The sequence below is a fragment of the Myxocyprinus asiaticus genome, chromosome 22 (genome assembly GCF_019703515.2).
Source record: "Myxocyprinus asiaticus isolate MX2 ecotype Aquarium Trade chromosome 22, UBuf_Myxa_2, whole genome shotgun sequence".
Taxonomy (NCBI): Eukaryota; Metazoa; Chordata; class Actinopteri; order Cypriniformes; family Catostomidae; genus Myxocyprinus; species Myxocyprinus asiaticus.
The window spans coordinates 7,101,409-7,113,747 of NC_059365.1; the positions used below are offsets into that span (position 1 = coordinate 7,101,409).

A 12,339-nucleotide genomic window follows, 5' to 3' on the forward strand; every position below is an offset into this window, starting at 1 on the left:
CATACAGGCCTGATTGGTGGAGTGCTGCAGAGATGGTTGTTCTTCTTGAAGGTTCTCCTCTCTCCACAGAGAAACGCTGGAGCTCTGTCAGAGTGACCATCGGGTTCTTGGTCACCTCTCTGACTAAGGCCCTTCTCCCCCGATCGCTCAGTTTGGCCAGGCGGCCAGCTCTAGGAAGAGTCCTGGTGGTTCCAAACTTCTTCCTTATACAGATGATGGAGACCACTGTGCTCATTGGGACCTTCAATGCTGCAGAAATGTTTCTGTACCCTTCCCCAGATCTGTGCCTCGATACAATCCTGTCTCGGAGGTCTGCAGACAATTCCTTGGACTTCATGGCTTGGTTTGTGCTCTGACATGCACTGTTAACTGTGGGACCTTATATAGACAGGTGTGTGCCTTTCCAAATCATGTCCAATCAACTGAATTTACCACAGGTGGACTCCAATCAAGTTGTAGAAACATCTCAAGGATGATCAGTGGAAACAGGATGCACCTGAGCTCAATTTTGAGTGTCATGGCAAAGGCTGTGAATTTACATACATGTAATTTTATTTTATTTTATTTTATTTTTATTTTTTTATAAATTTGCAAAGATTTCAAACAAACTTTTCACGTTGTCATTATGGAGTATTGTTTGTAGAATTTTGAGGAAAATAATTAATTTAATCCATTTTGGAATAAGGCTGTAACATAACAAAATGTGGAAAAAGTGAAGCGCTGTGAATACTTTCCGGATGCACTGTACATTTATATTGAAATAATGTGTAGTTAGAAGTTTGTGTTTCTTTACATATTGAAGAGTACTCCCAATTAGTTCCACACAATAATGTAAAGCTATTCTAAACTGATTATGCAAAAAAACAACACTGGTATCGGATGGGGATCGGTATCGGCCGATACTGAGATTTCCGATATCGGAATCGGATCGGAAGAGAAAAAGTGGTATCGGTGCATCCCTAGATGAGATAAAGCCATTCGAGTCCTCTCTCATTAACATGCGCTCATTTACAGATGCTCTTTAACAGAAATGCCGTTTTTGTTAAAGAGACAGTACCGGTTTTAACTAGTTCCAGTGAAAGTTTTCAGTAGAAAAGAAGCCAGTTCTCTTTACACATTTTAACATGTATCTGGACTTGTAAATGGTTTCAGATCTCTCTCTCTCTCTTTATTCATTTATTTCATTTTAGTTTTATTAGTATATCAGTCCACTTTTCAATCACACAGTATTTTTGGAACCCATTTTGTTTTTATTGTAAATTCTAATAATAAAACAAATTTTACGATACATGGGTAATACATTTCAGTTGTAATTTCTTAAGCCTTTTATTTTGAAAGTCCTACATTGAGCACTCCAGGAAGTCTGTGTTTGAGTGTTTATTTGTAGGTTAATTCACATTTGTAGGCTTGACAGTAACGTCAACGACCAACATGCGGGATCAGATTTGGATAGGGCTCGCCGAACTGATACCCAATCCTGGTAAAACTTTCAGTATAGGACCCGATACCGATCCAGGTATCGTATCGGTGCCATCCCTAGTTTTAGCACATGTTCAACAAATCAATGTAAATGGTGCAAATTCTGCAATTAAACAATAAACATGTAACAAAAAATTATATATGAAATACACACTGCCTGGCCAAAAACAAAAAGTTGCATACTCTCGTATTTTGTTGGACCACCTTTAGCTTTATGGCGTGCATTCGTCGTGGCATTGTTTCGACAACCTTATGCAACGTCACAACATTTATTTCTGTCCAGAGTTGCACTAATTTTTGGCAGAGATCTTGTAGTGATGTCAGGAGAGTCGAACCACTCCATAAAGTCTTCTCCATCACATCCCAAAGACTTTTAATGGGGTTAAGGTCAGGACTCTGTGGTGGCCAATTCATGTGTGAAAATTATTCCTCTTGCTCCCTGAACCACTCTTACACAATTTGAGCCTGATGAATCTTGTCATTGTCATCCTGGAAAATGCCTGTGCCATCAGGGAAAATCCATTGATGGGATAACCTGGTCATTCAGTACAATCAGGTACTCAGCTGATGTCATTTTATTGCAGCATAACATTGCTGAGCCTAAACCTGACCAATTGAAGCAACCCCAGTTCATAACACTGCCTCCAGAGGCTTGTACAGTGGGCACTATGCATGAGTGGTGCGTCGCTTCATGTGCTTCCCCTCTTACCCTGACGCACCATAGTTTTGGAATAGGATACATCTGGACTCATCAGACCACGTGAACTTTTTCCATTGCTCCACAGTCCAATCTTTTTTTCTTTTTTTTTCTCTCTCTCCCCAATTTGGAATGCCCAATTCCCAGTGTGCTCTAAGTCCTCGTGGTGGTGTAGTGACTCACCTCAGTCTGGGTGGCGGAGGACAAATCTCAGTTGCCTGCGTGTCTGAGACGTCAATCCACGCATCTTATCACATGGCTTGTTGAGACGTAGCGAGCGTGGAGGCTTCACGCTATTCTCCGCGGCATCCACGCACAACTCACCATGTGCCCGCCAAGAGCGAGAACCACATTGTAGTGACCACGAGGAGGTTACCTCATGTGACTCTACTCTCCCTAGCAACCGGGCCAATTAGGTTGCATAGGAGACCTGGCTGCACAGTCCAATCTTTATGCTCCCTAGCAAATTTAAGTCGTTTTTTCTGATTAGCCTCACTAACAAGTGGCTGTCTTGTGGCCACACAGCTGTTTAGTCCCAATCCTGCAAGTTCTCATCATATTGTGTGTGTGGAAATGCTCTTATTTTCACTATTAAACATAGCCGTGAGTTCTACTGTCGATTATTTTATTTATTTTTTAATTTATGATGTAACTTAACCAAACGTTTTAGTGATCTCCGCTCATGATCATTCAAGATTGTTTTCTGACCACATTTCTTCCGCGAAGCTGACGGTTCACCACTATCCTTCCAGGTTTTAATAGTGCATTGGACAGTTCTTAACCCAATTCCAGTGATTTCAGCAATCTCCTCAGTTGTTTTCTTTGCTTGATGCAGGCCAATAATTTGCCCCTTCTGAAACACAGTAACATCTTTTCCACGACCACGGGATATGTCTTCCAACATGATTGTTTAAGAAATGAGAAGCTACACACTGCATCAGTGAGGGTTAAAAGAATTGTTGCCAGCTGAAACATATTAATCACTGCAATAATGATCCAATCATGGGCTCTTAAGTATCTGCTTATTTAAATCCAAACGGCGACTTTATTTTTGGCCAGGCAGTGTAATAATTTATCAACTGATTGAATATATGGATTTGATATCGAATATAATTGAGAGCTTGTGAATCAGAATTGAATCGTTAAATCTGTATCAGTACCCAGCCCTACTTTTGACGATATTCAATATTTAGCTAAAGTTTTATTGGGTAAATTTTTTCATCAGAAGAATGATAATCATAATTTGGATGGCCATTGTTGTCAACAAGAATGCAAGAAGTAAAATACAGAGAAAATCTAGTGAAAATAATCAAGGCATGTTTTTCAACATTGTTTTACATTAAATGAACACAAGGAAGCATGATATTTAATAATTGTATTTTATGCACCAATATAACAGCACATAATAATACACAGCAATATTACAATCATACATTTTACTCATACACTATAAGCATTTAAAGTAATAACATAAGATGTAGAATCATATTTTTGAACCGATTAATTGAAACGGACAGTTTGATTGAACTGATTTACCAATAGGACTGAGTATTGATACAGATTTCCCAATTTGATTCCGATTCACAAGCTTTTGATTCCGATCTCGATTCGATTCCATATTGATTCATAAGGATACCTTTCTGTTACAATGTCCATTTTGCTTACATATAAATTATCTCTCAGCTAATGCTCTTAATTATAAAGGAACCTTCTAGGCAACTCTTCTAGGTGCAATTCAAAAATATTATTAATTTTACAAATGATATTTTATCACTAGTTTTTCACCAAATTTGTCACTTTTAGCTTTTGATAAATGTTCAAATTCAGTCTGTTCCATCAATTAATATCTTAAAATTACATATTATATTGCATATGTATATGCTTGTTACATTTTTGTTTACTTCTTTACTTTATGTACTGTTTATAAGTATTTACACCAGTAAATAAGCCAGTAAGCACATATAATGAGAGAAGACATGCATAATTACTTTAGCGCATCCATGTGTGATTAGAAATAAATGTTTCCTTTTTTAGTCATTTTTAACCAACAACTGACTGTAAAAAACAGAAAGGGTATTAAAAGAGACATTATTCAATGACAAATGGGTCCGTGGATCTCGTCTTTGGACACACAGAACAAGTTAAACCAAACTTTTACTCTCAACATGTAGTGAAAGGAACTCTGTGCTAATAACTTAGTCTCCACTATATTACTCAATCAAGGTTGAGTGAAATCTGAACATTTAATAGCCAGTGGCTTATTATAGACATTTTTGTCGCATAGTGTGAGATTTGGTTGCACATGCGAGAGATTTTCTTGCATTGTAGAGGGTTACCACATAGAGTGAAAGATCGATCTTGGGATTTAAGGGTGCTTTCACACTGGCAGTATATTTCGAAACAGTGCACGGTTCGCATGAAAAATTGGTAATGTGAAAGCTGTCATATGGACCGGGGAGCGCACCGTGGAACCAGACCCGAGATTACCTGTAGGAGGTGGTCTGAGTTCGGTTGCAGTGGAACTGTAGTGCGATTCGCATGAATGTGAAAGCAACTCTGACTCGGGTGCGCACTCGTTCAGGAAGTAAAGTAACCTGCGCATGCGTTTTAGCCGATGACGACACCATTCGTTTCGACAACACATGAGGATCCACACATTCCTGAAAGTCCCAAAAAAGTAAAGACACCACAATGGCATACAAGTACAATCAATACTATAAATACTGTCTGTCTGTCTGTCTGTCTATCCATCTATCTATACACCTTATAAATACTATTTTAGGTTATAAATACAGGGTATAATAGGAGATGACAGTGGTGACAACTTCACATTGGACACGAGCGTGAGTAAGCGTGCAGTGTAAACAAAGATGCAAATTAATTCCTTGCAATCAGCTGTCTCATCAAAAAAACGCCATTTGCGAGCAGCAGCAAGCTGCCTTCCCCTGGACATCTGATGATTAACGCCATGAAGCGCACATATACACAGTTGTCGTTCACTCTTCTGTGCATAATGGCACCAAAATAACAAAAAAACAAAAAGTATGATGAGTCTCCATGTTGTGTTCTCCATGCGTGTTTGTGATGACGTAAGATGAACGCAAATGGACCGGGGTTCGATAGAATCAAGTGAGTGTGAAACCAGATCAACACTGCGGGGGGCACCGGGAACAATCGCACTCGGAATCGGACCGCAGCAAACATGCTCAATGTGAAAGCCCTCTAAGAATCGATATCGAGATCGTTCAAACGAAGATCACGATGCATTGCAAAAATCAAAAAACTGTAAATGGAAAAACTCAGCATTTTTGCTACAGAGGTTTAAAATCAGACACTATTAAAACGTCTGCCTTCATACTTGAGGGTCATGAGACAAGGAACAGGCACAAAACGAATGTACTGCCATTATCTTTAAGGGATAGTTCACTCAAAAATGAAAATGCAGTCATTGTTTACACACCCCTGTGTTGTTACAACCCTATATGACTGACTTTCTTTTTCTTAACACAAAGGGAGCAATTGTGAAAAAAGTTTTTCTCAGTGATGTCATACAAAGGCGGTTTATAGTGACCACATTTTCAAGCTTCAAAAGGGCACAAAAGTATAATTCAAAAGTCGAATAAATTATTCCATGAGACTCATGATTGTTATAAAAGCATACGATAAGGTTTGGTGAGAAACAAACCGAAATCTAATCTATTATTTAGTAAAAATGTTCACTGATCGTTGATCTCCTGTGCGCGTTTTATGAGTCTGCACGCGAGCTTTAGAGCTCTTTGCAAGAGAGCAACAGTAGTTACGCAGCACACATGAGAGGGGGCGTTCAAGCAAAACGTGTTTAATGTCCAAATAAAAAGCCCATTACAATCATTACATTTGCAATGTCATTCTGCAATGTTTAATCAATATATTGAGTGTCTTAAATATACAATATGCTGCCCAGCCCTAGTGTTTTGTGTGTAGTGTTTTTGTCTGTCTGTGTGCGCGTGTGTGACTGGTTGTGGGCCTCTTGCGCCCCGGGGTTGAACAGTTTGTCTGGGTCAGGCAGCTGGTTGCTAAGGAGCAGAAAGCAGGCAGCCATACACACACACACACAAACACTGCGCTGGGGGCTGGGATAGGCTAAGAGAGAGGAGTCAACAGAGAAAAGGAGAGACGAGGGGATGACAAAGCCCTCTTTCATGCTTGCTACTCGCCCGCCCCTGGCTGCCATCCTGTGCCGAGTATTTTCGGATCAGCCCTTATTTCTTTGTTTAAATATAGCCGTTTAGCCCGTTAGAGGTATCAACTTTATACTCCTCCTCTCTCTGTTAATCCACTTTGGATACGTTATAATTAACTCCCTCATGTTAAATATGTCTTTTTCATTCGCTCAGAATCCAAATTGCTGATTTCAGCTGTGAACTCTCACTTTTAGATAACGCTAGTCTGTCTGGTTGCTGACCTCGAAATACCTCCACTCTGAGTGTGTGTGAGCATGAAGTGAAAACTGAAGCGAGAGCGTTTAAGTGTGTACCCGTGTGTTTGTTGTGAAAGGGAGGCAACCAGTGCTGGCATCTTTCATTTCTGCAGTCCAGCTATGAAGTGCTGAGGAAGGTTTTTGCCTCACAATCAGGCCGGATCAGAGAGGAAATTACTTTCAGCCACTTTGATTCTTGAGTTAAAATGCAGGTTTCAAAGCGGTGCAGTTTGAAACATTCAACTGGTGGAGATTGCGTTTATTTAATTATGCTTATAGGAAGTGAAAGAATTAAAATGGTTTCCGACGTGCTTTTGAAGTAGGACTAAATGCAATAGAAAAGTAACAGTGCATAATTTTATATTTTAAGATAATCACATATACAGTATAGTTAATTATTGTATTTTTTTTCCATGTTAAAAGTACATCAGTTGCAGTGGATTCCTTTGTTCAGATGTTTCTGGATGATACGTTTTGGTATCCTGTCCTCTAGTGGTCATGTTCTCTCTTACCCTGCAAACAATAACGTCTACTTTTTACCTGTCGAAACAAAAGCAAAGTTAATATCTTGAAAGCAGGGTGGACTTATGGTCAATATATTGTGTAGGTATATACAATTTATTTTTAGTGTAAAAAATATGTTTACCCAATCAGGGTTGGGTGGGTTACTTTTGAAATGTATTCCACAACAGATTACAGAATACATGCTGTAAAATGTCATTTGTAACATATTCCGTTAGGTTACTCAAGGTCATTAGTGTAATCATGGGAGTGGTGGTGGTGGTGTAGTGGACTAAAGCACTGAACTGGTAAGTGGAAGGTTGTTGGTTCAATCCCCACAGCCACCACCATTGTGTCCTTGAGCAAGGCACTTAACTCCAGGTTGCTCCAGGGGGATTGTCCCTGTAATCAGGGCACTGTAAGTCACTTTGGATAAAAGCGTCAGCCAAATGCATAAATGTAATGTAATGTAATGTAATCACTGGTAGATTTGTCTATAAAAACTCTGCCAGTACATTAAGACAAAATACACATGTTAAAAATACATTCTCTGAAAAACATAAATATCTTATGCAGTGTTGCTTCTAAAACCAGATAAATCAAATTGAACTTGTTTTAAGGATTTTTAGATATTTTTACAGGAAAACAATAAAAAAAATTAAAAAAAAAAACTCAAGAAAAAGATTTTTGCCCTAATATCAAAGGTCTTACTAGAGAGAAAAAAAAAAAATGATCTAATGTGGATTTTCTTGATAAAAAAAATATGATTGTGCCTGGTAACAGGTGCATGTAAAATGGCTAGAAATAGCATTTTAGCGTAGGATAAAGCTAAATGTTCACAGGACAATTTACATAAGGTTTATTTGTATTTCTGCTGCTCCAAATTGACTTCAAACTTACTTCTCTGTCTGCTCGTATGAATGTAACACATTTAAGTGTTTCACCGCTGTTCAAACACACTTTTGATCGTATCATCTACGTATATGGATTAATGTTTTCCATCTGATTGAACTAAATATTAAATGAAACAAATGACAGTAAAATGCAAAGTAATCTCTTCAGTAATCAAAATACTTTTTGAACTGTATTCTGATTACCAACCATTTAAATTGTAACTAATGGAATACAGTTACTTATATTTTGTATTTTAAATACGTAGTCCCGTTACATGTATTCTGTTACTCCCCAACCCTGTACTCGTTTCACAAAAACCATGCAGAGAAAGTATCAAAAGCTGTCAATAGATATTGGAGCTATTGCAGTTCTGTTGATTAGACTGTAGGCATGGTTATCAATGCTAATAATCTCAGAATATATTATGATTAATCGGTGTGACAGAAATAGCAGTCAAGCACAATTTGTTCTTCTGTAGTTTGAAGCTTTAAATAAAATCATCTTTTAATCTCTCTCTCTCTCTCTCTCTTTCTCTCTCTCTCCCTCCAGGAGTCAGGGTCCTACCCCACCGCTGCTCATGTTCCTGGTCCCGGCAACACCATGACGCCACAGCCGAGCAGCAGCAACATCCCTGGTAACCATGGTAATGCGGCCTACATGAAGCAGCAACAGCAGATGCAGTTGATGAGTCAGCAGCAGAAACAGTTCCTCCAGAGACAGATGATGGCTGAACAGGTGCATTTCTCAGTACTCTATTTTTGTAGGAATTAGGGATGTGCAAAACTACCCCTTTTCATAATCGACTAGTGGTCGGTTGTTGAATGACTATTCGGTGTTAAGGAACATGTATAATTAGGCTCCATTATGTTCACGTGACCCCAGTTAGATGCATTTCAGAAGGATATACGATCGCTAAGCACAGCACTTCAACATGGTAACGAACAGATATTAAACAAATAACTATAACATCTTATTGCACAAAACTAGTAAGAAAAGTAAGAAAAAAGAAAGGCTCCAATATAGAGCGGCACGAAACTGCTTATGCGCATCCTGAACGCAGAATAACACGCTTCAATGTAACCGGTCCGGAATGCTACGGGCCGATATTCGCTGCACATTTAAAAGCACAGAACTGCAAGATAATATTGCAGGTACATTTCTGGTTCACAACATTCTGCCATTTAAACCTTTTTTACTACAACTGTTTATTTAAGCATTGTCAGACAGAATCAGTAAATGACTTTAATCTTTCCACAGCATCTCACAAATTAAACTGGGTGTTGATTTTAAAAGCAGTAAGCCACAAGAGTTTCAGTGATTTTACCACGTTAAAGTGTGTAATTTCTGCTAAGGTTTTAATAGCGCTGCTGTGTTTACATTTGTCAGACAAATCAAAATACAAATGGCTTACTTATAGTTATCTTTCCACATTAGACTGTGATAGGAGAAAGCACATTAACATTGAAAAATGACACACACAGCACCTTTTAAAAGAACAGTTCACCCAAAATTAAAAATGGTATTATCCCTTTTAAGGGGAGTAGGAAACCACAATGTGAACCCTCTAAACCATGGTAAAATTACTGTATCGCCTCTTGTGGCTTATTGCAATATGCCGGCAACAGTAATGTGATAAATATGCAAATTCCAATCGAAAGGGATCATCCCTATGCCCTACTCACTATGAAGGACAGAGCTCTTGATGTGGGTTCTCTGAAGGGAGCATGGCATCACAGTTTGAATGTACCCTTTACTATGAATGTACATAAAAAATTAACTTTCTTTCTTTCGGTTGGAACGACCCTTCAAGTGGCATCCCCTTACTGAAGTACCCTTCATGGGCGCAAAAATGCTGTTTGGAAAACGCCCATAAACTACACAGAAGCTACACATATGTATTTTCGCAGATACTTGAGTCTAAATAGACGCACAACTTACACAATTTCAGAAGTACACCCAAATGACAATAGACAAATCATACTGTTCATGTGTTACACTTGCTAAAGCTTACCATGTTGCTTCATTGTCAAAAATCAGTGTCAATCACCGACACCTCAGCGCCAGCTTGAGTAAGAAATTGCATGTATAATATGTATGTGCAAACGCATATGGAATACAGATAATTCACCATTGTCACACAGAAAATCAATGAGATGTAGTGTCATATGTATGAATATAGTACTCATTTGTCTACACTTTTGGTAATTAAGCAGTTATAAAAAAAAAAAAAAAAGGTTTGAAATTTTGGCTTTTTTTTTTTTTTTTTGTGTTACACTATTCAGAAGAGAAAAGTTGAGGAAAAGTGGTGTTGGCATAATTCCAAATTATCCGAGGTCTCGGGTCACTAAAGACCCGAGGTATGAGCTTAAGGGTTAATATAGTATGTGTGATCACAGGTGTGCATATATCAACTGTATTACAACGGCTTCAAAAGTGGCTCATCCATTTAGAATTTACGATCAGAATGATCAGTTTTTTTAAATCTTAGTTTGTTTCTAGTGTATTCCTTCAGGTTTGTAATGTCAATGCTTATTCAGTTCTCTACATGGTCCTGTATTTTTCTGCAGTGCCTTTGGGGGGGGGTACCGATCTCTGAATCTGTGTGTTCTTCCTCTGCTTGAAGTCACCAGTAATATCTGTGTATATTTGTTGCAGGAGAAACAGCGGCAGCAGCAGGAACAGCAGTTACAGAGGCACCTGACCCGTCCCCCGCCCCAGTACCAGGACCAACAAAGCCAGCAAGCCCAGCAGAATCCATTCCAGCAACAGCAGCAGGTCTCCCAGTTCACAGGTGCAACTCCCTGCTTGGCTCAGCAGCACCCCTCCGGCTTTACAGAACACAACATCTCTGGTATATTTATTTCTTTATCTTCATCTTATTGGCCCTTATTGGCCACATATGGTATAATGTACAGTCAATCGGTCGTTATTACAAAATAAGCCCTGACAGGGTGATCAGGACTTGCATCATCCTGAAGGGTTTTATTTTGTGATAATGTGTGCATTATCTTGCTTTTTACACAACTAAGTACCAAAAAAATAAAATGAAAATAAAAATAGCATTGATTTGAATTTAAACTATTTTATATGTGAGAAGCGAGAGTGCAGAGTGCAATGACAGACTCTCACATGGGGTAACCTCCTCGTGGTCACTATAATGTGGTTCTCGCGCTCGGTGGGGCGCGTGGTGAGTTCTGTGTGGATACCGCGGAGAATAGCGTGGGCCTCCACATGTGCTATGTCTCTGCAGTAACGTGCTCAACAAACCAGATGACAAGATGCACGGATTGACGGTCTCAGATGCGGATGCAACTGAGATTTGTCCTTTGCCACCCGGATTGAGGCAAGTCACTATGCCACCACGAGGACTTAGTGCATTGGGAATTGGGCGTTCCAAATTGGGGAGAAAAGGGGAGAAAAAAAAAAAAGGTTGGTTGAATGACATTCTCAGAATGTAAAAAAATAAGACTAGATAAGACTATCAAAACTATATGTCCAATACTACATTCACTTTCAGAGATATTAGTTTTAGTGTCTTTCAACTATTTTTATTATTTATTTATTTTTTAATTTCTCCCCAATTTGGAATGCCCAATTCCCAATGTGCTCTAAATCCTTGTGGTGGCGTAATGACTCTCCTCAATCCAGGTGGTGGAGCACGAATCTCAGTTGCCTCCGCGTCTGAGACCGTCAATCCGGGCATCTTATTACGTGGCTTGTTGAGCGTGTTACCACGGAGATGTAACGCGTGTGGAGGCTTCATGCTATTCTCTGCGGCATCCACGCACAACTCCCCACATGCCCCACCGAGAGCAAGAACCACATTATAGCCACCACGAAGAGCTTACCCCATGTGACTCTACCCTCCCTTGCAACTGGGCCAATTTGGTTGATTAGGAGACCTGGCTGGAGTTACTCAGCACGTCCTGGATTCGAACTCGCGACTCCAGGGGTGGTAGTCAGCATCAATACTCGCTGAGCTACCCAGGCCCCCTCTTTTAACTATTTTAAAAGTTTTTCAATCCACCCTCTCTACCTCGGCTTCCATTTGCTGAGCTTTTTTTAATCTGCAAATGTAAATTGCATGAATTACGACATTAAAATACATTTTAGGTGGCAATCAATTAAATTTAAACTACGAAATTTGAACAAATTGATAAGTTACTGTTTTAGGTTGTTAAAAGTTCACTTCTATTTGATAAGGGATATTAAACAGTTTGAAATTATGATATGATTTTGCTAAATATGTAATGGGGACAGAGCATTACTGACCTTTAGATTTTCTTTCCACATGTGAACAGATATTATA

At 39.1% G+C, this 12,339-nt stretch overlaps 1 protein-coding gene across 2 annotated transcripts in view; it reads left to right on the forward strand.

Annotated features, from left to right (window-relative positions):
* LOC127412836 (mastermind-like protein 1) overlaps positions 1–12,339 on the forward strand; it is a 35,712-nt gene that overhangs the window by 17,869 nt on the left and 5,504 nt on the right. For both annotated transcript variants that reach the window (XM_051649497.1, XM_051649498.1), the window contains 2 exons: positions 8,580–8,765; positions 10,686–10,881. In XM_051649497.1, coding sequence (XP_051505457.1) covers positions 8,580–8,765; positions 10,686–10,881 — 382 coding nt within the window. The remainder of the gene's footprint in view (positions 1–8,579; positions 8,766–10,685; positions 10,882–12,339) is intronic.